The following is a 24,040-nucleotide window of genomic DNA, read 5'->3' as shown; positions in this document are numbered from 1 at the left end:
GGAAGGTCTGTAAATAGATCTTAGACATAGTCCCACATTTTGGAATTTCTACTTGTGATTTAAGTTTGTTGGGACCTTTTCACAAACACACACAAAAAAAAACGCTATCCACAGAAAGCAATTAATATGACCAACTGCAGAACATATCAGCACTGTAGCTCTTCTACTGAGAAAGCTCTGACGTAACAAAACTCCTGAAAACACACACTTCCCCTTTAAAAGGCGTCGATTTTCTCTTTCATCTAAGGGATAATCAAATATTTGTAACCCGTGTAATAACATGAAAAGCGCTATCTGGGGCGATACTTCATCTTTAAGAAACGTACAATACCGCGAATAACAATACCATGTACAATACTATTTTTTTTAAGAAACTCAAAAATATCAAACTGTGAAGAACGTGATAGATACATACTGCTTAAATATGAATCTTTGTCCATAATCCCTACAGCGGTGCAAGCCCGTTTATACAGTGCGCCAGCAGCAACAGACACACTCCTATAAGGTTTGTTACATGGTTTTCTATCAAAAATATCCTTGCATAAACTAAATTCAACCAAAATACACAATATCAGCGTGTATGTAGTTTCACTGAACAGCTACATAGGCCTGTGTGTCTTTGTTTACAGAGGTCCTAGCACGTCAGTGTCTTGTATTGAAGAAGACGAGGCCGATTACAGGGGAAAACAGCTCAGGCTTAACTGCGACGCAAGTCAAGAACACTCTGTCACTACAGGCCTAGAAGTTGTTTCGCTGCAGATATGGAACAGAGAGCAATAAAGAATGCCTACAAAGATTATGACGGGACCCCATCATGCACCCAGGCCTATTTTGACCCACAGGGTAGGGTGAGTACGTTGTGACAGTTGCATGCAATACCAGACTGTAGTTCTGTATAGTATATCCAGTTGCATCACCCTGTTGCAAGTAGGAGTACTGGTTGCTAATATTTAACATAGGGTAGGACAGTGTAGTGGTCGAGCGGATGTTTACTTAGTAAATGCGATGTATAAGCATGGGAAAACTGCTACATTATCAAGCAGCTTTACCAGGGGTAAACTTATAAGTGTAAAAAGGAAAGGAACACCTAACACAAGTGGTGACCATGCCCAGCTGTGCTTTACTCCAGAAATGTGATTTACACCTATGCTATTACGTCTGCATGGCAGCCTCCAGGTGGGCAGGGATTTAACACGGAGCTCTAGCCAGTATTGTGGGTGGGTGATGACCAGGCAGTAGTACAGTCTAGGTAAAAACTACTATTACTCCACGTGAACCAGCTGTGCCCACTAAGACGGCTTGTAAACTCACCTGTCAGGACAGCAGCTGACCATGTCTGTCACGAACTGGACATTAAATGCAACTTGGACATTGTCCAAAAAACTTGAGCGTTTTCGACTGGTTGAATGCCTAGCTCGATGAAATGACTGCAACACATTTTTTTTTTTTTTTTTTTTTAAGTGCTACACATTCGCTTTCACAGTTTCCCTTCAGTTAAAACCCTAGTTAATTTGGGGTAGGATTCAAACCTAAGGCATCGTAGTTTCTGCTTTTTAACCCCACTTTATTAAAAGCCGGTAATCTGCATTGTAATGTTGTGCTTTTATTTGAGCTGCAGATTTCAATCTGCAGCCAGTCTGACAGTACTCTCTGCCCCACAGTGAGGAGCATTAGCCTGGGTAATAATGGCGGGTCCCCTATTGACTATAGAACAGAGCGGTATTGTATCAGCATTTTGCAGATGCCAGCTGGCTGGGCAGAAGTAATTAGACAGCTTGATACATCAGCAAAGTGGCATGGAAAGAAAATCTAGTATGTATTTTGCATGTTTTCACAACGTGCCAAAAAAAAATGGAAGGAAAATTAATTTACATAACACACCTAACCCTAACCCTAACCCTTATTTGTCTTTTAGAAATATGTAGCACTTTAGTTAGACCTAGAAGCCCAGTGACACTTTCAGAATCTTGTATTTAAGAAGGTTCTTTAGTTTAACTTTTGTTATTTTACAGAAAACTGATGATCAAGGCCAGTGTGAAAATAGAACTTTCTGAAATTTCAGATATACGTTATATTAGTACAAACAATATCCGTTTGAACATGAGCACTATGTCAAACCTTTGTTGTTAAATGCCATAGATCTATATTGCCGGGTAATGTTTAAAAATAACACATAACCCAGTAAACAAATCATAGTGGAGATACCAGATAGCATACAAACAGTAAAAGTAAACAGAAAACTAAAAAACACTCTTTATTTAGAAAAAAGTGATACAGTTCATAGTTTACAGTGGAGCAGAAGCTTAGTCAGTCCAGCTCGTTCAACTCTATTCAATCACTCGTGTACCTCCAAAGCCAGATCTATATCCTTAACCATGTTTGCCGCACAGGAGAGTTGAGTGAACTGAAGGGCAGTCTCTGTCCTACAGCACACACGTGGGGCACAGAAAAGCCTCGCTATAGTCTGAAACACACACAGTAGCTTCAATCTCAGCTTCACGGCGATTGGTGGTTTTGAATGTTGTTGTTTTCATTTTTTTATTGAAGTTTAAAGTGTAATACTTAATATTGTACAATTGTTATTAAAATCGGACGTTAGTGATTTTGGAAATGGAGGGTCATTTCAGAGAAAGCCTCTTGAATTTCTGGCAAAAACAGGCCCTAGTAATGATGGTTCTGTTCACTGGTGAAGTAGTAATTACATACAGATAAGCATTGCATTCACACGTGTTTCATTGCCTGCAGCTGACCCCTAACTTTGCTGGCCGGTTGAGCGGTAAGGTTGCTGAGCTGCTGGAGCAGATGGAGCATGGGCTGAAATCAGCCGACTCCGGGGACTGCAGTGGCTACACGGGCTGGGCAGGTAAGCTCTGGACAGGGATTGCAGCTGTATAGTAGAGCTTGACTAGTTCCAGCATTTCAACTGGACCTTCATAATAACCCATCCTCATTCACAGTGGGGAGAAATCCTGTGATGTGAATATGACAGTAGGCATAAGGTGAGCTGCTGTATCTGCAGACTTTGCATCATAACAGTGCACTCCATGACAGGCACTCCACGACGAGTGTTTTCAATTCGAGTTCTGTGTCGTCTTCAGGGATTGCGCTGCTTTACCTGCACCTATACAACGTGTACGGAGACTCCTCCTTCCTGCAGAGGGCGCTGGAGTTTGTCAACAGGAGCCTGAGCTGTCTGACACGCCGTTGGGTGACCTTCCTGTGTGGGGATGCAGGTCCGCTGGCTGTGGCTGCTGTGGTGTTCCACAAACTGCAAAGGGACAAGGAAGCAGACGACTGTCTCGGACGGTGAGGAACACGATCACATTTCACCTAGTCCTCCTACCCCTGTCAGATATCAGAATACTATGAAAACATAATAGTAATAATAATAATAATAATAATAATAATAATAATGGGATCAGGTTTGTACACTTTCATTTTGCTCACACAGATCAGTTTTGAACACACAGATTCTATAAAGCGGTCTGGTTTTTTACTGGTTGAACAGCAAAGGGATTGCAATTTTGTATTATAACATGCGCTTGATTCAGTTCGCTAGTGATTCTAGTAAGTGGTTTCCACTTTCCACCAGCCTAGATTCAGGTCAGTGACTTAAAGATTAATCGTGTCCTATAGTAATCAGAAAAATCCTAAAATTAAAAAAACAGACCCAACCAAAGATCTGTCGTCCAGCAGAGAACATGCTTTTATTTACAGAGGTGACCTGGAAACTTTTTATTTGTTTGGTTTTTAGAGACTAGTTATGGTAGGTGGGGAGGGAATTTAGCCAGGTCAGAGTGTTCAGATTTCTCCGTGAGCCCAGGATTAACCCTTCTACAGTCTTGAATAGCGTTTCAAAGCCCCTGCGCTGCTCATGCTGTGTCCATGCTGTTGTATCTGATCTTCCCAGTCTCCTGCGGCTGCACCAGTCTGTAGTGAAGCAGGATTCCCATGTACCGGATGAGATGCTGTATGGTAGAATGGGATACCTGTATTCCCTGGTCTTTGTGAATGAGCAGTTTGGACAGGAGAAGATCCCCATGGAATACATGCAACAGGTAATCCATATTCAAATGACAGGTTATATGACACAGATAAAAAAAAAATATATATATATATATATATATATATATATATATATATATATATGTGTGTGTGTGTGTGTGTGTGTGTATATATATATATATATATATATATATATATATATATATATATATATATCTACTCAAAAAACAAACAATATTCATAAACCTCTTTCTTGCAAATAACAGTTGCTAACTCTCTCAGTTGATGTTTCGGTAGCTGAAGGAAATATACAGTACATTTAAAATGCACATCATGAATCATCATGAATATTCTGGAGCGGGACATTCAGCTGATTACCCTTAACAGTAAATGCCATCCCCGCACACACCGCTGCTAGCATGTACAGTGAAAGGGTGTGTCCGTGGGTGTGCTTGTGTCTCAGATCTGCGACAGCGTCATCGTCTCCGGGGAGAGTCTGTCCAAGAGGAGCCGCTACCAGGAGAAGAGCCCCCTGATGTACGAGTGGTACCAGGAGCACTACGTTGGGGCGGCGCATGGGTTGGCAGGAATCTACTACTTCCTCATGCAGGTAAACTCTGGGTAAACACCATTGGAATGCAGTATAGGCTGACCCACCACCACCACCCTGCCTCTAGACACTCCATGTACAACAAAGACCTTCAAATACATCAAACCTATAGGGAAGAATCGTGAAAGCTCAGGGACCCAGGAGATTGCTGTTAGGCTGATGGCTGCTGTAGAATAGCAGCTGTCTGTATAAAAGCACTTGCATGATTAGTACATTCAGTACACATGTCTGTGGGGAAATGACACATTTCAAACACTAGAGTGAATGTTGTTAGTCTCGTTCGTTAGCAGTTCACAATCGCTTCATTTAAAATGTGGTCAGTAAATAAAACACATTTTAATTTTAAAAAATGGTAAATGTTTGACAGGACACAAGCTATCTATAAATATCAACCTGAAAGTTATGTAAAGTCAGGGACAAAGGTGGAAAGATGAGTAAATAAAGTTACAGCTGGTTTAACCGTGAATCAGACACTCAGTGGCTAATCTGTGTAGTGATATGGTAACTGGTTTATTTTGTCTCCTTTCAGCCTGGTTTTGTGGTGAGCCAGGATAAGCTTGTAGGACTGGTGAAGCCCAGTGTGGACTTTCTGTGCCAGCTCAAGTTTCCATCTGGAAATTACCCACCTTGCATCGGTGACACACGGGATTTGCTAGTGCACTGGTGCCACGGGGCGCCAGGTGTGGTCTACATGCTCATTCAGGCCTACAAGGTAAGTGGAACCCCTAAACACGATGAACCCCTTTATGAGAAGAAGAAGAGCTTCATTAATAATGAGAGATCGGGGGGGGGAGGGGGGCACTCTGGTTGTTGTAGTTGTTCTGGCAAATTAAAACATTTTCTAATTCTACGCATTGTGACACAGGGTGGTGCGCGTTGAGCAGAGCTGTTTAACTGATTTGATTTCGGAGAGGAGGGGAGGGGGAGGAGGGAGAGCTGGGAATTTCCAACAGTACACAGATGCCACCAAGTCAGTGTTCTTACGAAATAAGAGCAGATTGACAGTGAGTGAACGGTTCGGCTCGAGCCGTAAGAAAAGACGCACTGATGCAAAACACAAGGACTACCCCATACGTTTTCTACTTGATTTAGTTTTTCCTGGTCTTTCTCACTACATGTTACAGCACAGTTAAGTAAGAAAAAGTAGGCTGCATCATTTATATTAAATGATTTATTTCTGTTTTAAAATTCAACATATGCCTGCAAAAATATATATATTTTTATATAATTTTATAAAAATTTGAAAACTGTAGCCTTCAGTTTGCCAGCGTGTTGTGTTGCTGTCATCAGTGCTACACGATTAGTTGAGAGAACAAGCAGTATTTTGAAAGATGAAGTCAGCCAGCTGAGAATTCTTGGGACTTATTTTTTACATTTTCGAGATTTTTTTTCAGTCATCTCATCATTCTGAGATTCTGATCTTGATCTGTTAATGGTGGTGTGTAGTCATTGGTACACGGGATATAAATGGGTCTGTGGAACACGAGTTGTTAAAATGTATATTTGTATTTAGGCACGAGGATTGCACAACACTTCACGTGCAGGTAAAATGTAATAATATGTGAGCACGGGGAATTGCACTTGAGCAATTGAGTCTCGGTACAGCTGCATAAAGCTGCATGTTTTCACTCACTCGGGGTTGTGTGTTCGATGAGTGGAAAACGGGATTGGAGACGGGGGTTATAATAATAATAATAATAGTTAAATTTCAGCTCACTGTGTTTGTCTGTGTAGTTCGTTTTTTGTTTGTCTCTATTTTGGCGAAAGTGCCGTGTCCTGTGTGTTTTTGTCTTTACAACCTTTTATTTTCTGTCTGTTTCGTTTTAAGCGCTGAGCAAAACCAATCGCTCCACCACTCTGTTGTTTATTTCCTGGTTCCTGTTTCTGGTTTGACGTCACCCATAGCAGCTGTCTTTGTGACAGGTCCCTATTGGCGCACGGAAGTACGGTTTCCTGTCGATACTGGTTATTGAGAGTAACAAAAAAAAGGCAAGTTATCATAATTGGCCAGCCATTTCAAGTGGAGATGGCTTGTGCTCTTCAGGCACAATAAAAGTGGGTTGAACTTGCATCAAAAACACAAGCCAAGTTAGAAGAAATAACTGGGGCAACCTTGGCACCCATCGGTGTTACAGTTGTGCCTGTTTGCTTTGTGCTGAGCAAGGTTTCCTCAGTGGTTTCTTGAAACTTGGCTTGTGTTTTTTATATCGCCACTTGAAATGGCTGGGCACTTGCCTTTTTTTCCACTTTCCAATGAGTTTTTGTTTTATATATATATATACTATGTTTTCGAATGAACAGTGGTCATTTCTTCTTTTCCTTTTCAGGTGTTTGGAGTTGACCAGTACTTGTCTGATGCAGTGCAGTGCGGTGAGGTGATTTGGCAGCGAGGACTGTTGAAGAAGGGGTATGGGCTGTGCCATGGGGCAGGCGGGAATGCCTATGGCTTCCTGGCGTTGTACAAGCTCACCCAGGACGCCAAGTACCTGTACAGGGCTTGTAAGGTGTGTACAGGAGTGTTGAGACAGATCCCAGCCAGTAAAAAAATGTTTGTCTACTACTGTACAGGACAGGCCATTGTTATGTACCTGTTCACTGTAGCACAGTATTGTAACCCCATGTTGCATATGAGTTTGAAATGGAAAGAGCTAATGATGTTGTACTGTGTTAGTGTAGCGTACAAATGTGGCTAGCCTTGCACTTGACTATGCTTCTTCTTTGCCCCCCTTGTTGCTCAGTATTTGTATTTTAATGTATGTTTCTTCTCATCTTGTCCCAAGTTTGCTGAATGGTGTCTGGATTATGGAAAGCATGGCTGCAGGACCCCAGACACCCCCTTCTCCCTGTTTGAAGGTATGAAAGATAAGCTGGTTGAAAGCAGAGTTCTACATACTGTAGTGACTCTATGGAGGTGTAATCTTGGATTGTGATCTCCTCATATCTTAGAAGTGAAGCAGAGTTGGGCCAGTTCAGTACTTGCACAGGAGACCTCCTGGGAATAACATTTACTGGAAAGGGTCATTTCACATATGGGTTGTTTTGCTTTTTTTTGTTGGTTCGCTTCCACATTTTCTGAACTGATAATTGCTTTCTCATAAACTAACCAAACTATGTTCATACCAAAAATGACAAAGCTATACTGTACAACCTCCTGATGTGATCTCAGAAAAGTGTGATGTAAACAAAGACGATTTCATAGAAATCAAACCGCCCTCAGTTAGAAAGTAGGGTTTATGTCCCACTCTGTTAAAGGTGCAGTCTTTCAGAGGAGATGTTAACCCTTTCATCACCAGAGACCGAGGGACCAACAACTCGGACTGACAATTAAACAGTCAAGTCTGTACTTTTGAAGCTATATGATATACTTTGGTCTGTAAAATAGTATATGTTTTTTTTTTTACAATATGTGCAAGAATATTGTGACTTGGGTATTGTTGGGCATTCTGTGCATTTGAGAGTACAAAATAATTGATTAAACATGGCATTTTCCTTTTTGCAAGTATGTTGCTTTTGGGGAGCACCTGATAAGCTTGCGTTTGAAAGCCCACTTTATCCTCTAAAGTAGTTCATGAATTACTGTGAAACCTAGAAGAGAATGGCTCTCAAAGGACCAAATTAAACTTTGTTACTTTTTCTAATATTTATTTGTGACTTCTTTTTTTCTCCACAGTCCGTGGCGTCATTAAAAACTCTTCTAATGTGACGCTAGGATATAAAAGCATTTCTCAAATGTCCTTGTTTTATGTTTAGGCATGGCGGGGACAATCTACTTTCTTGCTGATCTGTTGCAGCCAATGAAATCCAAGTTCCCAGCATTTGAACTGTGAAGAAAAACAAAAGCAGGAAGGATTCTGCTGTGTATTTCACATGTATGCGCTGCTTTTTTTCCTTCATTTTCCTTTTTTTTTTTTTTTCTTAAAAATAAATTCTAGCCCAGTATCTGGGTAAAGTATGACCCCTGTTGCCACTGAGTATTAAAGATGATGCAGCCAGTTAAACAGCATCATTGGGTTATGTGGGATTCCCAGCTGCTGGTTTGCACAACATTATAAAAGCCCCACGTTTCTCCAGCGTGGGCAGAATGCATTGCCCCCCTTGTGCCTCAGTGTGTGTGCCCTCTAGTAGTAAGTCCTGGTAAACACCCACTGATCATTATCTTAGCGATTCTCTTGCAAGGTCCTGTCCACCTCCTATCAGTGGTCCTCATCTCCAGGTGGGAATGGGGAGAGGGATGCCTCATGTCCTTTCTTTTTACGAACATCATTTGTTTTAACCTGATTAATGCAGAATCTGTACAGTTTGAAATGGGGTGGAAACAAAATACTGATTTAAATTACATTGTTATGCCTTGCTTTAAACAGCAGTCTGGGGCGTTTATGGTTAACCAGGGACTGGAGTTGAAAATCACTCCTGCGTAGCACTGGTCAGGGCTAGAAATGCATTCAGGTCAGTATTTGAGGTTAAACGTGTGAGTCCGCTAATGATGGTAAATGAAAGAATTCAACCTGAACTGTGCCCAGTGTTTGGTATTTAACTTCACATGGTCTCATTATCATTTATTTATTTTAAAACCTTATCTGAAAGTGGTTTTTAGCCCTGGTTTCTGGTAGAAGTGGGATTTCTAGGTGCAGTACCAGCTTTTGGATATTAGCAGATCAAGGCTTAGCATTAGAAAATCCTGCCGTCAACCAGTATATAAGCGTAACTTTCACACTGATAAAAAAGTCTACACAGCTTGCATTGTACTCTAGTAACAAGCTAGACTGCAGCGTTACGAATGTGCTTTTTCAAGGCAAGGTCTGCAGCGTTGATTTCTAAGGGTGGGGGGGTTGGGGGGTTGAAATGTTTGCTTGTAGTTGAAAAATGAACTGTGCCTGTCCAGATAATGTGCTTGTGCTCTTCTTGTTGGTGTGTGCATTGCTCAAGGGGGTATCTCCTGGGGCAAGCATCAGGCCTGCAGTGCCAATGCTGCTTATACTGTACCAATGACAGTGCTTGATGTATTTCCAGGCAGTTGCATTATAATATTGAGTCTTTAATGTTTATCCACCCTTTTTTTTTTTTTTTTTTTTTTTTTTTTTTTTGGCCTGAGATAAATATACATTAAACCACTGAGGATGATGTTCTCTTCCTGTGTTGTGTCCGTCTGTGCTCTTTTGATTATTACACTCAGCCCCCATCATTCATATTTATCCCACAAGGAGGCAGTAGTGTTCTTGAGAGTTTTGTGACCGTGTACTGGACTGTATGTGGTTGGAGAGCCCTGGTGTCAAGCAGTTTTGGATTCCATTCTAGTTTCGTGGGAGGCTGTATTTATTTTGCAGTTAAACATAACGAATGACATAAACTCACACTTTCTCTTATATTAGCCACCAAAGCTCATAAGATAGCAATTAGGCAGAGTCAGACCTGGAAATGCCCAGCAAAGGTAGAAAATATGTTCAATACAGATAATGAAAAGCCTGTGCAGCGTATGAAAATTACACTTTGAATCACTGAACACCTTTAAAGTTTGCAGCTTAAATGTTATGCAGGATAGATGGTAAACTGAAATTAAATAGAGTGTTACATAGGATAGAAACAGATTTATATTAGGGCCCAAAGACTCTAAAAACCAAACACACAAACAAAGTGAAAAGTGAAAGGAGCAAACTGACACAGGCCTTGTCTACCCTCTAACCCATCTGTCAGGTCACACCAGAGTGGCAGGAAGCTACTGTACAGCACTGCCCCAGTCACTGCACTGGCCCTGGCAGCGAGTGGGCATTACTGCAGAGACAGAGCAATCCTGAATAGATCCTGCACTCCAAGATCTGAATAGATACTGCACTCTGAGATCTGAATAGATACAGCACTCTGAGATCTGAATAGATACAGCACTCTGAGATCTGAATAGATACCGCACTCTGAGATCTGAATAGATACCGCACTCTGAGATCTGAATAGATACAGCACTCTGAGATCTGAATAGATACCGCACTCTGAGATCTGAATAGATACAGCACTCTGAGATCTGAATAGATACTGCACTCTCAGATCTGAATAGATACTGCACTCTGAGATCTGAATAGATACTGAATGCTAAATAAAATAATGAATCCTAGAGACTGATTTATTATTTTATTGTTTTACTATAACTCCTGTGGGTCCACAAATGTGACATAAAAATATGTTATATATATATATATATCTTATTATATATATATATATATACTGTTGTGTATAATGTTACAATGTAGTTAAAAGTAAAACTATTTCATTTTGTGTTTTTATTATTATTTTATTATTATTATTATTATTATATTATTATTATTATTATTATTATTATTATTATTATTATTATTATTATTATTATTATTTTATTATTGCTATATGAAACAAATTCTTTCAGTTTGAAGATAGTGTTTCTGACAGTGTCCTGTGTTGCTGTACCTCTCAATACATCAGGTCACGTCCTCTTGCTTTGGCTCCTGCAGCAGCAGCACGGGGAACCTAGCAGAGCAGACTGAGCAGCTTATTAAGGAAAGCTGTCCTGGGGTTTTTTATTTTTATTTTTTGGAAGTTAAATGGGTTAATTTTTCTTTTGTAGAAATCACCTACTCTTCTTTAGAAATCTGAGATTTACATTTGTGGTTCTTTACCAAGGTCCTTAAAAAACAGCCCTACCCTTTTTAAAAAATCCTAAGAAATCTCACACCTCCAGAGGGATCTTATATATAGAATGCATCTGTTCCTGAAGACAGTCTCAGTTACATTCTAGTACTTTCCACTGAGCACTCTGTCACTAGCACTGCCGATCACAGCTGATGCACTGAGTGCCCCTGCCGATGCATCAGTAAGGAAAGCCTTGCTTTCTGCCGCTTTCTGTTTCTGTGTAGATGTCTGCTCTCTCTTGATTTTAATGGGATGGCTTATTAAAGCCACCACACATGTGGGGGGAGTCCTGTCCTGTGCCCTTTGACCCCAGTGGATAATATAAGCGCAAATCTGGCATGCCAAAATGAATGATGTCACTTAACTCTGTGTCGTACCAGTTAAAAGCTGCCACTCTCCAAGGGGTTTTGCAGCGTTTATGGGTTTCTTGAGCCAATTAGTGAGGCTGACTGATCTATGATCTGGCACGATTTAGTTCTTGTGATTGATGCTGTGTGTGACGACACAGTGTGAGCAGTGTGGCTGTCTAGCAATCAGATATCCCTGCTCACTGGACATTTTCCACTTGCCACAACATCTGCCTTGTTTTGCTGGTTACAAGTTCGTTTCTAAACCGCATAGCCTCCTGTAAATCAGGAATATCAGGAAAAGCATAAATCTGTACTGCAGGGAAAGCCCTCAACCCCATGTATTATTTTTTACCAAACCTCTATGTAACCAGTATTGTGTAACAAGAGAAGGCAGTACTGTACGGACAGCTGAATAGAGCTGGGGACTCTCACTTGCATTGGCTTTCCCTGTGAACCAACCACCCCGTTAAGAGGTTAATTATAGGAGCCTTTCTGGGGAATGTCTTCCTGCCCCGTGTCACTGGCCCTGGCGCAGAGCTCTGACAGATTTAGAAGAATGAAGACGGAGGGAAGGGAGCCAGAAAATGCAAAGTCAGCCCAAGGGCTGTAAATGGCACCGGCAGCTGTCACTTCTGTCTTCCTTGAAGCTTTCTTACCATTGGGAATTGAAGACACTGGTAAATTCTTCGACTGCTTCTTCAAAGCAAGCAGTCTATACAGTGCCCATCTCTAGCTTTTAAAAACACATTGGGATACATTTATATCGATTTATTTTGTATTTGTACACCCTAAACTAGCAACATCACACAACTGAAGTTTAAATTAGGGTCTCAGGAGTGTCCTAATGATGTAAAACATTAATGGCTGCCGGCAAGAAATATTCACTACCGACACATGCCGCAAAATTAGGATAATTACTCAATTCAGTTTTTATCCGGTATGTGTACAGTTCACATGCGCAAAATGTCAACAGTCATGATTATTTTTCTCAATACGATTTTTCCCTTCACAAAAATGTAGTGCACATTAAGACCTCGATAAACCTCGTCCATTGTACCCTGTTCGCTATTAAAGGTTTGTTGAAGAATTAGAAGTTTGAAATTCATGACTTTTTCTGTATGGTTGTTAGCTTTTATTTAACACCAGTTGAGAAAGCTGTAATTAATTTATTTTTAATTTATAAAATCAGTATTGGGAAAGGTTCTAAAAAGGTAAAAGAGCGCCGTGTTATTGTCTTGTAATATGAACAGGACCTAGTATAATCCACGTTTATATGTTATGTGGTTTGTAATATATACATTCATTACATCTTTCTGCACTGTTTTTACAGTTTAGGGGTTTATTTCAAAATATTTACAAACACTTTTTAGTTCACTTGCTAATTTTATATCCACATTTTCGCAAGAAAGAAAAAAAGAATACAATTTTCTCTTTTTTTGTATTTATTTATTTTTTGGCAGATTTGTTTTGCATTGTAGTAGTTGATGTAGATTGTAACAATAATGCCCCTACTTATATTGGAATATATTAAAATCCAAGCGACCCCAGAGATCACAGAGAGCTTTCTTAATGATCAGGTCATTGAGGTGTCTATAGGGTCTATTTACAGGCTGCAGCAGAGGCATTGCTAAAAGTAACTGTGCTGTGAATATGCAACGCTTTTCAAGTGATTCACCAGAAGGGACTGGAATCAAATATCATGCAGTTTGTCTGTGCGCACTCTTTAGGGACTTTAGAGTTTAATATTTAACTGGGAGCCTCTTGGATACTATATGGCTTGGAACGACGGAGCTGGGAGATTCTCAGGGAGTCAGAATTAGAAGTAATATCGAAATATGTTGCATCTCTAAGCAGGCGCTGGTGTGCATCAGAACATTGCCATTCTCCCGTTTCACATCAGAGCGTGTTCTCCATTATTATCTAATTATGATTCGTCTTAGGTCATCATTCACCAATGTCACTAACAAAAAGGGTGTTATGAATCTTTATCCAATCCATGAAAGCATTACCAAAATAAAACTATGATACGTATCGGTTCCTGCATTCTGAATTGTCAGCCTTCGGGTTCGTGTCCGTGTTTTATCCTAGAGTAAAGAAGAGTAGATGTACATGCGATCCCTGTGCAGTCTTATAAAACCTCGCATCTGACTTTACAGAACACATCTTATATGCGTCTCCCGAAATCACTGTGCACTTATAGGTACAAAAACCCACGAGTGCGGGCTCTATATGAACAGGGTGCTACTGAACACTCTAGAAACAACAAACTAGAGGGGCAAAAAAAAATAATAAAGGAAAAAAGAAAAGCGAGTCTTAACATATGTTCCTAATCACGTAACCTTTTCTTCAAGATTTTTTATTTTTATTTTTTTATTTGTTTGCAGATTTTATAAGTTTCATTATTTATTTTTTTGTCCAAAGAAAAAAAAAACAATGAATATGTGTAGTGAAGGGGGAGGGTTATAAAGAACTGAGTTGGATAATAACTTGATTATGAATTATGACTGTCTATATATATATATATATATATATATATATATATATATATATATATATATATATATATATATATATATATATATATATATATATATCTGGCCTGTGTTTATGTGTGAGTGTTTGATTAGGTATAGAAGGGTAGTAGTTTAGCTGTTAGACTAACTATCTTAATCTATTATAAACCCAGAATGGCGGTAGCAGTTGGGTATCTTTCTGAAGAATGGTTACAGGACAAGGGCATTTAACCATATACGACAAGCTTATTTTTAAACTCAGTCCTGCTTCATCGACACTTCATTGCGACAGAAGATGTGGTGTGTGTGAATGATCAAGAAGCAGCTTGTGTGGAAAGGCTTTCATTGACCACGCCCCTTTTTATTAAATTGCAGCTCCCCACTGTCAACAGGTAGTGTCAAACTGCCGAGTGAAATGTAGCCTTTGTGACTTTGGAAAAACACAGATTCCAATCTTCAGCAAAAATAAACTTCTAGGAAAGGTTTCACACAGAGCCCTGGTGTCATTAAGAGTCAGCAGTCATTCGCAGAATGACCCTTTGAATTTCACTTAAATAAACATCCGAAACCGTTTTTCTCCAGCTGTCTTAGATTGTCTCCACTATATTCCATTTATAGGCCGGACGCAAAAAATGACGTCCACCCTTTTCTGTAAACTACCCAATCCAACTGTCCGTGGCAGGCTGGCAGCGAGCACAAAGTGAAATATATATACACCCATGACCGGTAACACATTGACTTCTCTCTAAGACACTTGGGCTGTAGAGCACCCTTGAATTCCGGTCTTCTTGACTTCCACCACCAGGAATTTTGCTTTTCGTACTCTCAGTCCTAACTAATATCTAAAATGGCACCCAAGAAGGACGTCAAGAAGGCCGAGCCCGCCAAGCCAGCACCGGCAGCGGCACCGGCACCGGCCCCGGAACCCGCAAAACCTGCGGCTATTGATCTGTCCAGCGTTAAGGTAACTGCCGGTGGAGACCCAATGTGGTCCCCAGACAGAGGCACCTATGAACCTGTCTCTCAGAATGGACTGACGAGCAAGACTTAGATCCTATCTTAATCATCTATCTGGCTAGAAACACATACACTTTTTTCTGAAAAAAAAAACACATTTGTTTTTAATCTCTAATCTACCGTTTTTTTGTTGAATAGGATAAAGAATGAAATATTCTGTATAATTATTGTTCGACTTGCACTAAGAAAACGTGCATTCAGGTGTTTACCACAAAAAAGTGTATCAAACAATATAATTTTAAAAGGGCTATCTTATGTTCTTAATGTTGAAACAAAGAAAATTACATTTTATTCAGATATACAAAACCCTGCAAACATGCGTATTGCATTTGTCATGATAGCCCTGGCGGTCTTGACTCTTTCTGCTGGTCTGCTTGCCATGCTGACTGACAGGGTATCTGTTTTGAAAGTTGCTCTTCGAGGCGCGTTCTTGCCGATGTATATCTCAGTTGTTTTAATGTAAAACTCGTAAGAACACGTTTTAGTGGACCTGAAAGTAAATACATTTAAACCCTGCAAACGAGTTTCTACTGCCAGATAGGAAAGCACAGATCATGTATGTAAAGACGCTTGTCAATTAGTGGCTTATGCATCTATTTATTTGCAGCAGGTGAAGTTTTTCCTTAAATCTTGAAATACGTATGCATGCACTTTGTTTCATTTTACTCACAAGACAAAATAATTATTAGCTCATTTTTATTTGATTTATTTGGGAATATACTTACTTTTTTTAAACCAAAATAAAGAAGTGATGCGTCTAAGTGTAAGCTACGCAATATTAGTATGTGCTTAAAATCTGTTGCATTTGTTTTTACTGGGATAGGATTGGATAAATCTTAATCTGCAAACAGTATATCGATCTCGCTCTGTAATTCTAGACATTTAACATAGATAGGATACATACCAAGAACACGACGCTAAGACGTTTTCAGAATCGATTTGTGTAGACTGAGATGCAATAACAGTAAGCAGCGTGTTTGAACTCTGCAGGGGTGTCTTGCAGTAAACGGCGCTCGTTCTCAGTTCAGTACCAAGGTCAGTTCTGCGAGAGCGCTTCAAGAGTTAACCCTCAGTGGGATGAAGCGGGTGGGTCTCGCTCCTCCCACCGCACTTCGCTATTGGACGGCGGTAATTTCTAGCGAGGACCTCGGTCACTGAAGAGCACCGAATAGGGATAAGGCGAGATTTAGTCAGCTGCTTATGGAAGTTGCATATTGCAATGCAGGACTATTATTACTTTTAAGAAAAAAACAAACACACACACACACACACACACACACACACACACACACACACACAATATATATATATATATATATATATATATATATATATATATATATATATATATATATATATATATATATAATATATATGGAAACAAATTGGCTTAAATAAGTGCAGTTTGTTATCAAGTCGAGGAATCGGGCATTCCAAAAAACTCTGTAATTAGTGATGTACATCCTGCTGGCTTCCCCGGGATGCCGCAATGATGTTTACTACCAGAGGCGAGGAATCTATAGATCACTGTTTATTCTCTTTTTGACTATGGCCGCTATTGGCTATAGCAAATTGTTTTTAAAGGATTGTCTAATTTCCGTAAAAGCAGACAGTTATTACATTACCAACTTTCTTTAATCTCTGTTTTATTTTTTTAGAAGACCACAAAATGCGAATTTTGGAGTAACTTCTCGAAACGTAACTACGCATTGTTGTGAAAAATATTAAGATAAAAAAACAATCGAACAATCATCCATATAGACACGGAATCAAACCCAGTTAGGCTGATCCAAGACCAAGACTTGTATGTTTAATGTACTTTTCTCATGTGCCTTTAACTGACAACATTGCTCTCTGACATACATACATCTACATGCGTGCTAATTAATGTGTACTATTATTATTATTATTATTATTATTATTATTATTATTATTATTATTATTATTATTATTATTATTATTATTATTATTATCAATAATGTTATTTTGTCATTATCATTTCATACAATAACTGAAAAACAGTGTTTTTCAACTTTCTATTCGATTTGTTTGTGATATTTGTGAAACATTTGAATTGTAATTGTATAATGCTTCTAAGATGCTTGTGTTGCAATGGTATCCTGTTCTGTGTGGACTGTTTACGATGCCTTGTTTCATTCACCCTGTCCAGTTCACCACCAGAGACTCAGGACTGCACGCGTTGTTTCCTGTGGATTGTAAACTGATATGAATGCACCAATAGATTTGAAATCAAAGAAATCGTGATTAGAAAATGGGTTACTGATATGGTTACAGCGAGGTTGTAAATTATTCAAGAATAGTTCCCAACACTCCACACTGCATCCTTTTGCATTCCAGTCCGAATTCTTGCATCGCTGCACCGCGACCTCTGCAGGAGGAAACAGGTATGTCTCCTAATAGAAACCGCGTTTCAGTTTAGAGTACGAGAGAAAGTATCAGAACTGTCGGTCATTCTTTTGATACCGACAGCGAGACAGTTCTATAGTGGACATTCCAGTAGGGGTCGCTGTGCTCTAGACGTTAATTTACCTTAAAAGGATAATCATCATAACAGCTCCGAAGCATCGTGCTTTATGTTTTGATCCCAGAATAAACTAATAATACAACTTTTTAAAAGGAGCAAGAATGCGATTCAGGATTTAGGTTAAACTCCACTATGTCCATACATATGACGGTTTTCCCTCGAATAATAAATGCAATAAACTATCACAGAGCCTATAGCCCATAACTGCTTTTACATTGGCTGGGTTGGCCCCCCCCACCCCCCCACCCCCCCCACCCCCCCCCCCCCCCCCCCCCCCCCCCCAGCCTTGTAAAAGTAAAACCGCTACCATAAGCTGCTAAGAAATAAAGTTCTCACAAAATCTGCTGACCAAGTCCATTGGGCCTGTCCTTGTGGCCTTTCTGCCTTTCCCAAAATAGCCCCCTCCTCGCCTGGTCTTAAAGGGCCTGTCCAGGAGTGGTAGCTCCCTTTCTCTGTGCCCTAAGAAAGCTAACCCCACCCCCTGTGACACCTGAGCCCCCCTGTGACACCACAGCATAGATAAATAAGAAGAGCTTTCCTGGAGAAGGACCACTCCACTCCTGGATTCACTTCACAGGCCTCTTCTGCAGCCACCAGCTCACCAGCCTTTACAGCCATGGTGTGTGAGGACTTCAAGCTACTTACTAACTGCTAGATAATACCTCTCTGTCTATCTATCTATCTATCTATCTATCTATCTATCTATCTATCTATCTATCTATCTATCTATCTACCTGTCTTTCTGTCTTTCTATGTCTCTCTTTACCTCTTTCTCAATCTAACTTTCTTTGTATAGCCTCTGCTTATTTCTAAACGTCAGGCTAGAAAGGGAATTCGTTCTTCAGGAGATGTAATCCTGCCTCTGAAGTCTTTTAAAGTCTGTCTTGGACTTTCTTGCACTTTTCCATACTCTGGACTATACTGGCTAAAATATTCGATCTGCGGATGGGTATCTATGAATGGGTACTACCACTGCCCCTGCATGTTGAAAACCTTCAACTTCTGTACCCTACACTTTTCTAAATAGCTTTGGTAGATTTTTTTTTTTTTTTTACACTAAGCAGTGCAAATTATAAACTGTGTTGAAAGTAAATATGTGCTCTTGAATAGCTTTAGAAAATAAATAAAAAGAAAGCAACTCTTTTAAAAATAACTATTGTAGGACTAAACGAATATTGAAGCAATGCTAACTATTTGAAGACCCTGTTGGTGCAATCCTATCATTGTTCTTGTTTTCTCTTTTCCGTTGCAGTCCTTCTCTGCTGATGAAATCGCTGGTAAGTGAACCAGGGCTTCCTCAGGGTTCAGAGTGAAGGCATGTCTCAGCTCTACTTGCTCCTCAGGATTGACACTGAATCGATGCAAGAGAAACTGAGACATCACTTCACTCTGCCCTTTCACCTGGCTTCTTTCTGTGGAGCCTGGCAAGTTTCACACAAAACCAGTATTACTTGCCAGGATCTGGTTCAGGGTTGCCAGGCGTCTTTGATTGTGACATAGATGTATAAGTTCTCTGTTTGGTTGATTTTACCCTTTACAGATCGACTTCTCAGCAGATCAGCAGGAAGGTGAGTTTACCTTAATCTTTACCAATGCAGCAAGCTGTAACTGCTCCAAAACCATACTCAACCAAGTTACAAAATGCAATGTGGAACAATGTACAAGAAAAACATGCAACGATGCAATGATAAAATCTCCAGGTTTTGCTGTATTTGCAGAGATTAAAATGCAATACATACAGTGCATGAAAACATAACTACAGACTCGAGCAAACAAAACAGCACTCCTGTAAGCTAATGGCATGTTTAACATGCTCATTTTTTGTATCAGTGGAGATTAAGTAAACACAGGAGCTATCTGCTGTGATATTCTGCAGAGTATTCGTGCAACATGCTCATTGTTTGTGAAGAGACTGCTTCTGTCTTTTTTATTTAGAATACTGTGATTTGAGAAAGTTCAGGCCATTAGGACAATGGGGAACAGTAGGGTTTGAATGCTTGAATGCCAGGGACTGGTTTGCATAAGCAATTTAAAGCACTGGCTAGAATCTTCTGTTTGTTGTAAAAATTGCCTTTTATGGGCAAAGAGCTAGGCCTGCCTACCCCCAGCTATCAGACAAAATCACAAACTCATCTCTGGACAGGCTATCTCACAAGTGAGCCAAGGGATAGTGTGGTGCAGTGAAGCAATGTGTTTCTAACTCATATTGAACAGGATCAAAAACTTCAGGAACATATTTAAACTGCAATAGACACACAGCTGAGGTTTTTTTTTCTTTTTACTTAAGGCAGCGGTTTCTAAAAGTTTGCAATAATTCTGTTGTATTTTACATTTCTATTATACAAAACTGCCAGTGTGCTGTTATAGTATGATGGTATTATTATATTATAGCACATTATCTTATACAATTATATTTATTATTATTATTATTATTATTATTATTATTATTATTATTATTATTATTAAAGTTTGTAATGTCTACTGTACCCTGATTGTTGGAGTTGGGCTATATTCATGCAAGTATCCAAGTTTAAAGGTTGCATTACCAAGTCTGTTGCATGCATTGGGCCACTTGTGCATGCATGTTGCACAAAGGCAGCTCAGTATAGGATGACAGCCAGTTTAGGTGCAAGGGTTTCAGTTACCATAAAGTCAGCATTCCTCTTGCAGGGAGTCAGGTGAAACATGTATGTAGCTTTATATGGAAAGGGCTGGGCTAAAGGGAGCCTGTTGGCAGCTAGCAGTCACTGCTTTATATGGTCCTTGGAAGAGAATATTTAGAAACAGGTGTCATGTCTATGAATTAGGCCCATTAATCTTTCAGCAACTCACTTTCAATTTCCAGCAGAGAGATGGGCGTCTCCTGCCCAATTCATTTTAAAGTGACAGCTGCACTAAATAAGTGGGCACTGCAGGAAATGGAAAGTGTGCACAGTTGCCCCATGCAATGGGATTAGTTGAGTGACAGTTCACTTGCGTTGGACCACCCTGGTTCTGCAAATCCATAAAGCCCAACCACCTGCTGCTTCAGATCCCATAGCCCCCTACATCAAAAGGGCAATCTCCACAGCCTGCTTGAAATGACCACTAATGCCACTAGGAGGAGCTCAAGTCCAAACAGAAGTCTACATAAAGTATCGAGAAGCTGAGTCACTGGCCCTGAATATCAAAGCTTTTTGCGACCATCGGGGAGCGCTTTTGTGGAGGGATGTTAACTTTCTGACTGTTTTTTGTGTTCCGAACAACAATTTTAAAAAATGTCCAGGAAGGACGAGACCAATCGCAAAACCGCAATTCTGACAGTATGTGGAATGTTATGCAAATGAAGTGTGTACCTAATTAACATAACACTTGTAAAAATCTGAAGTGGTTTCGCTTGTTTAAAAAAGTCCCAATGCAGATGGGAACCTATTTCAAACTGGCTTTGATGTGGCTGCAGTGACTGACTACTAGAGATTGCTGCGATTATAGAGCAAGGGATAATACGTAGCTGCTGTGCCAAAATGAAAATTACACGATAAAATAAACAAATATAGAAAGAAAGAAATGTCTGCATTTATGTATTTGTTTCGACATTTATTTATTATATATGTATTTATGCATACATTCGTATAATTGAATAGTCTAATACAAAAAAAAAATAGCCTACATTAAAATAAGGGCCTTCTGACTACTTGTTTCCCTCTGTCCTGATTTACTCTTTCTCCGTATCACCTGAAACACTCGCCCGTTTAGTGTTTCAATCCCACTTATCCATTGATAAATCCGGAGGTCACATTAACATATACCTCTGCATCCATTCCACCTGTCAGAAAATAGCAGACAAGTGTTTCAGTTATAGTGGAAACATCGTTCGGGATAAGAGTTGGGTAAGAACAGACGGAGACAGAGAGTTCCGGACTGTCGGAAGATACTTCATATTCCGGGCCACGGTGTCAGCATGTAAGAGATAGTGTCCACATACATAGGTGTGTGTGTGTGTGTGCGCTTTTAATACTGGAGACTATACAAAGTATCAGCAGCCGTGTGTTATTATGCCTACACAATGTACAGGAAAGCTAAGCTGTTTACAATGTCTTACAAAGGCTCCTGAGGACTCAAGCCGCCTCCCACGTGTTTCAGTCGTGTAACCCCTCCTTTCTCCACCATCCAGACTTCAAGGAGGCTTTCCTCCTGTTCGACAGGACCGGTGAAAGCAAAATCACTTACGGGCAGGTGGCGGACGTGATGCGTGCTCTGGGGCAGAACCCCACCAACAAGGAAGTCAATAAGATCCTGGGGAACCCCAGCGCGGACGGTATGCACTTGACCCCTGCTCACTGTTACCATAGCATTAGCAGTGGGACTGGCTTAACAAGCCTGGTAACGAAACAGCCCTGCCTAAGGACACAAGTCAAATACACAATAAGCCATCGACTGTATAATGTGTTGTGGAATTTTTACTTAAACCATTGTATTTAACTGTGTAAAGCATAACATACATTTCAAGTTTTAACTCAGCTTTGAAAATAATAATGAAAAAGTGAGTACTGAGTATCTGACTGGCTACTTGGCTCTGTTTATTGCTGTGTTATACTCATCTACTCTCTCTCCTTCTCTGCAGACATGAGCAACAAGAAAATTGAGTTTGAACAGTTCCTGCCCATGCTGCAGACTGTGGCCAACAGCACTGACAAGGGTGGATATGAGGACTTTGTTGAGGGTCTGCGTGTCTTTGACAAGGAGGGCAACGGCACTGTGATGGGCGCTGAGTTGCGCATTGTCCTCTGCACACTGGGTAAGAGGGAGCAGCTTGGGGCTAAACTGGACTTGTGCAGTTCATTATGATTTGTGTTTCTCATAGCTGGACTCGTACAGTTCATTATGATTTTGGGCAAATCAGTTAAAAGTGGACATAATAACAACTGTAATAACAAATTGAGTTAATTGTTCATTGTAATAATGTTGGTTTTAGACAATGGCAATCTCCTCATTGGGATCACTGAATGGGTTTTTTTTTTAATATAAAGCTGCACCATGCAGCACCGCGTAACAACGGGCTCTCTTCAATCCTATCAGGTGAGAAGATGACAGAGAATGAAGTTGACAATCTTATGCAGGGACAGGAAGATGAGAACGGCTGCATCAACTACGAGGGTAAGCAGCCCGCGCAGCCTCTGAAACTGACAGCTCCCGTTCAAGTCTGTCTCAGAAGCGATGCTATGAAGATGAATGTTCCTGACACTTCACCCTCGTTTTGTTGTGCTGTGCTTTTAGACTCTGCACTTCACCCTTTCTTTTGCTAATATCTCCCCCTCCCTTCTTTCTCTATCTCCTTCACAGCTTTCGTCAAGCACATCATGTCTGTGTAAGAAGGATATGAAATGGTAGGTCTTTCTTCTTTTCCAGAAGCTTTAATTTACTCTTAATCTTATTTCTTACTTCACCATGTGCAAAGTGATTCCTATATGGGTTAGAACAATACTCTCCTTGGTGGCTTAAGGGAATGTCTGACTGAAACAGGTATTGCTAGCTCCAATAGTGTAGGTCACTCATATTAAATAACTGGACCCCCACCTCCCTGTGCTGAGAGATACCCACCATGCCATGCTAACTCCATTATTATCTATTTCATGTTCTACATTATTTCACCTGTCTTGGTGGAGATTTCAGTTTTACCATCTGGTATTAGTGAGTGTGATTCTTCCTGACTCCTGTTCTCAATGCTTTGAATTCCTGAAAGTATTGCAGGTTCTCAGAAGAGGAGGCAAACAAATATCAAGAAGAAAAGTACTTTGGAAGTGATTGCTGTTTTGCTGTTGTGTTTTTCAGATTTGGTGCGAATGCTGAAGACCCGCTGGTGGCAGGACATCCACTTCACCACACCTGTTCCTTTTTCGACCAACAAAAAAACAGAAAGGACTGTGCGACGTGCTTCTAATTTGTTGTTTTATTTGATTTCATTTTTTTGTTTTGTACCCCTTACCCAACAAAGGCCTTCTCACTTCCAAACAGTGCCACATTCACTGAGGCAAAAAAGTCACTGGGATTTTCATTCCCATGCTCTTTGCCTGCAAGCAATGCTCCGGCATTGAGGTCAGCCTGTGAATGCACTGCTTCCCCTGTCCTCTGATTCTTAATTTATTTTCTCTGTAATGTAATTTCACAAAATAAACTTTGAAAAAAAAGGATTTGGCTGATTGAGGTTTCTTTGTCAATTAGTTTTACTTGAATGATTTCTTGGAAAGGTATAAAACCTGGCAGAAGTGATCCAGTTTTCTTTGTATCACTATAGTTTGTATCAACTGTAAATGGCATCACAGTAAGTTCAGCTGTTTAATCATTCTCGTTTAAACTATACATTATG

General features: G+C 40.1%; 2 protein-coding genes across 3 annotated transcripts; both read left to right on the top strand.

Moving 5' to 3' along the window:
* The first annotated feature begins 294 nt into the window (after window positions 1–294).
* On the top strand, window positions 295–9,703 carry lancl1 (LanC antibiotic synthetase component C-like 1 (bacterial)). The gene is made up of 10 exons (XM_041262466.1): window positions 295–505; window positions 630–848; window positions 2,746–2,863; window positions 3,099–3,306; window positions 3,911–4,058; window positions 4,469–4,615; window positions 5,145–5,327; window positions 6,943–7,119; window positions 7,396–7,468; window positions 8,366–9,703. The coding sequence occupies exons 2-10, from the start codon at window positions 762–764 to the stop codon at window positions 8,440–8,442; spliced, it is 1,218 nt and encodes a 405-aa protein (XP_041118400.1). The 5' UTR covers window positions 295–505; window positions 630–761; the 3' UTR covers window positions 8,443–9,703.
* A 5,173-nt stretch (window positions 9,704–14,876) lies between these two features.
* On the top strand, window positions 14,877–23,578 carry LOC121322452 (myosin light chain 3, skeletal muscle isoform-like). 2 transcript variants are annotated; one of them, XM_041262464.1, is made up of 7 exons: window positions 14,877–15,096; window positions 19,235–19,262; window positions 21,848–21,991; window positions 22,298–22,471; window positions 22,753–22,830; window positions 23,017–23,060; window positions 23,506–23,578. In XM_041262464.1, exons 1-6 carry the CDS (start codon window positions 14,980–14,982, stop codon window positions 23,043–23,045), a joined length of 570 nt encoding a protein of 189 aa, XP_041118398.1. In that variant the 5' UTR covers window positions 14,877–14,979; the 3' UTR covers window positions 23,046–23,060; window positions 23,506–23,578. The 2 variants fall into 2 exon arrangements, with proteins under 2 accessions (XP_041118398.1, XP_041118399.1); XM_041262465.1 differs by lacking the exons at window positions 14,877–15,096; window positions 19,235–19,262 and adding exons at window positions 18,215–18,313; window positions 18,947–18,971.
* The last annotated feature ends 462 nt before the right edge of the window (window positions 23,579–24,040 follow it).

This window comes from Polyodon spathula, chromosome 10, assembly GCF_017654505.1.
Source record: "Polyodon spathula isolate WHYD16114869_AA chromosome 10, ASM1765450v1, whole genome shotgun sequence".
Classification (NCBI taxonomy): Eukaryota; Metazoa; Chordata; class Actinopteri; order Acipenseriformes; family Polyodontidae; genus Polyodon; species Polyodon spathula.
This window is presented reverse-complemented; position numbering and strand designations above follow the sequence as displayed.

Bases quoted from the DNA above. Each gene is read 5' to 3' on its own strand.
- lancl1 (XM_041262466.1), top strand. From the start codon at position 762: ATGGAACAGAGAGCAATAAAGAATGCCTACAAAGATTATGACGGGACC. The intron at 3,307-3,910 runs GTGAGGAACACG...TGATCTTCCCAG, and splicing joins GCAGACGACTGTCTCGGACG to TCTCCTGCGGCTGCACCAGT. The intron at 5,328-6,942 runs GTAAGTGGAACC...TTTCCTTTTCAG, and splicing joins TGCTCATTCAGGCCTACAAG to GTGTTTGGAGTTGACCAGTA.
- LOC121322452 (XM_041262464.1), top strand. From the start codon at position 14,980: ATGGCACCCAAGAAGGACGTCAAGAAGGCCGAGCCCGCCAAGCCAGCA. The intron at 21,992-22,297 runs GTATGCACTTGA...CCTTCTCTGCAG, and splicing joins GGGGAACCCCAGCGCGGACG to ACATGAGCAACAAGAAAATT. The intron at 22,831-23,016 runs GTAAGCAGCCCG...TCTCCTTCACAG, and splicing joins CGGCTGCATCAACTACGAGG to CTTTCGTCAAGCACATCATG.